The sequence below is a fragment of the Natrix helvetica genome (assembly GCF_964273705.1).
Source record: "Natrix helvetica genome assembly, chromosome: 1".
NCBI lineage: Eukaryota > Metazoa > Chordata > Lepidosauria > Squamata > Natricidae > Natrix > Natrix helvetica.
The window spans coordinates 277,194,282-277,200,759 of NC_138548.1; the positions used below are offsets into that span (position 1 = coordinate 277,194,282).

A 6,478-nucleotide genomic window follows, 5' to 3' on the forward strand; every position below is an offset into this window, starting at 1 on the left:
TTGGAAGTAATAAATGTGATATATGATAAGACCTTTAAATCAGGGAAAGATACTGAACACATGACTAATTTAAATGCTAAAAATTGAAAGTATTTTTAAATATTCAACAAGCATGTTTTCCTGTGATAGTCCTATGCAGCTGAAAGGAAGATAAAAAGTATCTTCAAATTGTTCTAAGGCCATAGAACATTTTTATTATGATGTTTAAATGTATTTTTAAAAGTCTATTCAAAAGGTATGTGAAATGCCAAGTGAAAGCATGAACAAAATTTATTTATTATTTATAAAATAGATTTAATATGGCTAATGAACTCAAACAATGGCACTCTAACTAGTATACAGCACAAAACACAAACAATAAATCAAAACCATATAACATTTAAACATGTACAATAAATAAACATTAACTGTAGTTCAGGTCTTTGTGTAACTATACCAGGGGTTCTGGACTTTGAGGGAATACGAAGCAGACTTCCATGGATAAAAGCTTTTACTCACAGGGAAGAATGCAGTTTCCTAAATGAAAAGGTACAAATTGGTAGCAAAATAAAGTTATTTATTTAGGAAAATCTGGGAAACTGGAGAGAAGCAAATGGACTCAGGTTTAAACAGTCTAAAATGAATGTATACCTCACCCAAAATAAAAGTAACAGTTGGGCTCACCTTTCTTTTAACAAAATAATGGTCAGCCACAAACATCTGTCAGTGATTATACAATAAAGCATGAACTGCAGGTCAAAAGCACTTGCTTCATACAAAACCAGAATAAAACAAAGCATATTTACAGTATATTCCATCAGTTGGACTCAGTGCATGTAATTTTTGTTAGAAAGGTTGTAAGTTATGTTTGTTTTGCCTGATGAAATCCACAATTTATCGGCAAATTTCAGGAAGCAACCAAGTGGAGTTTTTAGATAAGGCTTCAGTTTTGTTTTTCCTTTTGATCCTTTTATAATTTTATTTCATTTTTTTTTAAATTTCAGGTTAAAGCAGTTTCCATCCATTCTGAAATGTTCTCAGTACAAAATGGTTTGTTGACACCTACATTAAAAGCCAGGCGACCAGAGCTGAGAGAATACTTCAAGAAAGAAATAGAAGAACTTTATTCAAGTATCTCCATCTGACAGCACAGGAAGGTTCTTCAGAATAATGTACTCTGTAGCAATATTAGGATAATTTTGAAAATGTGAAGGAATGCAGTTGACATGAATAAGCATCTGACTTTCCACATGAGCCTTCTGCTGTCTGAAGACACGGTCACTGAGTAATACTTTGCCATCTAGTTCTAGGTCCTAGAAGATTGCATAGCCCATACTGGACAACCATTAAACTTTTTAAAAGTTCCACTCCTTGAAAGTATTTGACAGGACTTTCTTTATTAATGCGTGCAAAACTCCCTTAGCAAACAGGAAAGAAATCTGCTTTTTGTGTGACGCTCCTCTAAATCTGGATTCAGCCGTGTGATCTGTAGGATTTCCAGATGTCTCTCTGGATGGGTACTGCTAAGAACTCTTTAGAAGCAGGAGATTCTTGCCCTGATTCACAAGTATACATCATGCACGCATCTTCTTTTTAAGAGTTTGTCCTCCCAAGTACCACTGAGTGCATATGTAACCAAGAATTCCTCATTGCAACTGAGCTCTTAAAATTCCAGGGAGATATCTGGCAAAGGCTAGTAGTCTACCTCAAATACTCTTTGACGCTCAAAGCCACAATAAATCTGTTAACCTGATACAGAACTGAAAGCTGGAATTGTGTAATTGTTCTTTAAATGGCAGCTGTTATGCTCTGCATACAAAAGTTGAATTTGTTGGGGATAGTCAATTCACACACAGGAATAACTTGTATTTCATATGTATTAAATATGCTGAACCTAGTGCCACATGCTAGATGAATAGTAACTTGTGATTGTCACTATATAGGGCCTCACACTTTCCAAAATGGGCAAGACTTGTTTACTGGACACACTTTTGAAAGATGTTGATTGCTTTCTATTTTGGCAGCTACCCAATTGAAATTTATAAAAGGAAATCTAGTTTTTGTGAACACTCTGCATAATTTTCGTTTATGCCTTCTACTCTAAATATTTTCCCCCACATATTTAACAGAAGAATGGGGAAACTGAGTGCCTGTTTTCCCTTTGCATTGCTTTAGATTACACAACAGCATCTTGAGCAGTTTCACTTACGTAAAGATTGCTGAGATTATTGGGGACCTAATATTTAGCAAATATGGAAGGCCTCAGGATTCTAGCCATTGACAAGCTTTTTCAAGAGTTCTGCAGAAATTATTTTAAAAGATATAGTCAACTAGTGGGTCTCGAGTAACAGATTTAAGGTACTTTAAAGTAGACTGTCCACTTCCATCTTCGGCTGAATGTACAGTATGAAAACTAGAAAACGTTTAGTCCTATATTTGAGACTTCCTTTCTGTGGTTCAGCATGTGAACAATTCACTTAAATCAATATCAACTTCAGTGAAGAAATTAACTGTTCTGGAGAAACTATCTAACAAGAAAAGGTTGCTTGACCCATATGCATTAGATGTTAGTTCTTCTGTTGAAATTGAAAACTTAATACTATTGGCTTTGATTCTACAAACTTGAAAGCAAAATCATTTACAAATATACTAAATAAGATGTGGGGCTGTAGAGCTGTTAGTATAATCAGTTTTTAAGGCAAGTCTCATTTTTTATTCTTTTTTATGGTTTATTCTAAGTTCAAAGTGCTAAAGTAATGGTTGAAATTGAGTTAAATTTTGCTGGAATATTCATACCTAAAACAGTTGATTTTTTTTAATTGGACACAATGAATAAATGGAAAATGTAGGCAGGGCATTTATTCATATCTGTTCTATATTAAGATACTCTTAAAAAGAAATCTGCCCATTTGTTGCAGTAGTCTTCTTGCAAAAAGTACCCTTTGTGTGTGTTTTCCAATCCCTTCCCTTTCTCTTCACCGCCTAACGAAAGATTTTACTTTGTACTTCAGAATTTGTTGTTCAGCTGTGTCCTCTAAACTGATCAATACAGACTGTGAAGATTAATATGGTTTGTACAAATTCTCCAAGTATATGCCATAGCCATACCAGTTGGAGATTATGAGGGCTGGAGTTTAGCATGCAGTATGTTTAAGACAGGCTGGTATAGTTTCACTGAAAAATGGCTAGTAGTTGCATTAATTTAGATCCAAACCTAAACTGTTAATTTTATAATAGATAGAGACGACTCATAATTTTTGTATATTCATTGCAGGAAGACATATAAATACTGTATATGTGTACCCTTTTTAACTAGATTGCTATAATGCCTGGAGATTTTATTTTAATGTTAAATTCCCAAAAACTAATATTTTGAGAAAACTGGCATACGGATTAAGTGCTATATTATTTTGATTACATAAATTCAGCATTGCCAGAAATGTCTAACATGACATGTTTTACTTAGAATTATAAGTACAATCTTATATATTTATTAAAGATTTTCCATTATTTAAAACAGTAGCTAGGAATATGTTGGGTATAATCTATTTGAATAAAATTTTGATTTAAATAATAATTAAGCAACATCTTAAAATGTTCTTATCGAGAGGAAATTGTTTGCTTGATTATGCTTTTTTATGCAAAGTAATATATTTATTTCAGTTGTACATCCTCTCCTCCCCCCAACAGTTACTGGAACCATTTTAAAGACAATCTTAGAACATCCTAACAATCTAGTGATTAAACTGTATTCTGTTGCACTCAGGATCACCTTTAAAGAACATTTTTTTAAAAAGGGCTGAGCTGTCTGTAACTAATCAAGAAAAAGAACTTGGGCCTAATGGATAGCTTCATAAAGATGTCAAATCACAATTCCTCCGCTGAGAAAAAAGTACATTCGTGCTTGGGATCATTAACAGAGGGACTGAAAATAAATCTGGCAATAATGCATACCGTAATACCTTTTCACAAATGCTATGGTTATATCTGCATCTGAAATACTAGATTACAGCTAGCCAACCTTTTGGTCTGCTTGGACCTCATTGAGTGAAAAGGAATTGTTTTGGGCCACATAAAGTATATAATATAGTTTATGTATATAAATCATAAAGTTGAAAGGCTGCATTACTAGTTATCTAGGGCCACATGTGGCCCATGGGCTGTAGATTGGACAGGTCTGCTGTGAGTGGTTCTGCTCACATTTGACTTTTTTCAAAATGTGATTAAGATCTGCTGGGAAAAAGTGCAGAAGATAAGGGGCTCAAACACTTTCCTTACAAGCAAATATTAGAACATTGGAAAATTTTAACTTAGAAGGGGGAATGATTGAGGTGTACAAAATCATTCATGGCAGGGAGAATTGTTTTCTCTTTGTTTGTCAAGTCACTAAAACCAAGTCATCCTTTGAAGTTGATTGGAAGAAGATTTCGAACAGATAAAAGAAACCAATTCTTTATCTAAGCAAATATTTCACCTAAGGCATTTATTACTGTAAGAAACAGACTAAATTGGATTAATGATTTTAAAGAAGGGTTGGATTTATATGGAGGACAAATCAAGTGCTATCAATTCTGAAGGCTCAAATGTTCCCTCTAGTCTCAGGGCAGCATGTCTTCAAGGGGGAAAAGTAGGAGATAGATATTTATCTTCTGCTCGAGTACCTTAAGAAGTATCACATGCTGGACTACGATTGGCCTTGGATGAACCAGCAGGATATTCTCATAGTTCTATGTTAAGTGAATGATCAAATGATAAAAATCCACTTTGAGTCAAAGTCTATTCCTAGTTACTTCACAAATTAGAACTGCAGTTTAGAGAGTTATCACTACAGACTACTATTAGTACAGTATGAAGACTTTTTGCAACTGGGGGCTGAATTTTCAATATTGTTTTTTGGTCAGGATCTGCTGGAAATGACAGTAACATGAAAGTAATTGAGAAGCAAGGATACTTTGAGGTATGGGCTAGTGTGCAAAATAGGTGCATTAAACGCAAGCTCTAAAGCACGATCTGGAAGTGCTAAGGATATGGAACCCCCAAGTTGTCCATTCTGTACAGTAAGCAACAATGCTGGTTTATCCTTAGATTTAGAAAATATTGAATGTAGATGCAGTGTACACCTGCAGTGGCACAAGCGCTGATTGTTTTATTAAAATCCCTGAAATGGAGCTCAATCCTTGATGACTAAGGGCCATCTTGGCAACAACAAAATGGTTTGCTATTCTACTGAAGGATTGGTTTTTTAAAAAAACTTTCCAGGCTAGCCTAGAGCTCTGAAGCCTGTTAGTGTTTGCCCACTCATATATTAACTAGGTTCAATTATAACTTGTTTGAGACCAGCTAAGGTTGACTAGATGTTGCCCCCTGTTGAGGCTGAATGCTGCTTATCAATGTCTTTATTCACCACTGTACATTTGGCTGCACATAGCTGATCTCATATAAAACCTTTCTACATACTGTTGAACTTATCTCAGGTGGACAGCAGGTGCACTGGAGATTCCTAAGTGATTTTGTCTGCTCACCTGGTCCAATTTTTAAAAATGGAAATGTAGAAAAAATATCTAAGGGCCCTAATCAAAATATCTAATTAAATAGCCATATGTAGGTTGAGCCATTGGTGTTCAAAGGAATACATTTGCATTCTGTTAAATACCAGATTTATTTGAATTGCGCTATTTGTTATCAACCAGTTTTATTAAGCATGTATGACTAGTGTAACATTACAACTGCTGTTGAATCTCTTAGAAAAGTTAGTTATTCCAGATTAAAATGCTGGTGCCAACATTAATAATTTGAATTTAAAATGCTATCAATATGCTGTACAATATATCACTAAAAGTAATACTAAGGACAAAGGGACTAGTTCTTCAGTCTGAATTTACATACCAGTAAACTAAAATTGAGTACATAGTGATTATGAAATCCTGGTCATCATACAAGCAGCCATTCTCCCTTCAATGAGTCATAGATGGATGTTCATTGCTTAATAACTTGCAGTTGCATAAGTAAATTATGTCTAGTGGATATTTGACTGACACACTAGAACAAGGGTATCAAACTGGCGGCCCATGGGCTGGATACGTCACGCACAGGACACACCCACCCCAGCTCCACAAAGGAAAAAAAGTTGCAAAATGTCACGGAATGGCAACGTGACGCTGCAGGTTTGACACCCTTGTACTAGGAACTTTGTATTAGTGTATTTGTTTTGTGATGTCATCAATTTGCAATCCTGTTGAGGGAAGAACATGCAGGAATGAATAAAAGATGAGACTGATCTCTCACAAGAAAAATGGCCCATTCCAGTTAAAAAAATGTTGCATAGTTTTTCATTATAAATATACAGTATACTGCTAAAACAGCCTTTCCTCCAAAATATCAAGCTTCACTTGGGCCATATAATATTTTGGGGGAAATAAAAAAAAACCTGAATTGAAACATGAATTTATTTTATATGAAAGAGAAGCAGAAAATCCTTTACAAATGTTTTTATTGCTGA

At 34.7% G+C, this 6,478-nt stretch overlaps 1 protein-coding gene across 2 annotated transcripts in view; it reads left to right on the forward strand.

Annotated features, from left to right (window-relative positions):
• ACSL6 (acyl-CoA synthetase long chain family member 6) overlaps window positions 1-3,732 on the forward strand; it is a 106,833-nt gene extending 103,101 nt beyond the window's left edge. For both annotated transcript variants that reach the window (XM_081936587.1, XM_081936588.1), the window contains exon 21: window positions 984-3,732. In XM_081936587.1, the coding sequence (XP_081792713.1) occupies window positions 984-1,124 (141 nt within the window). In that variant the 3' untranslated portion in view covers window positions 1,125-3,732. The remainder of the gene's footprint in view (window positions 1-983) is intronic.
• The last annotated feature ends 2,746 nt before the right edge of the window (window positions 3,733-6,478 follow it).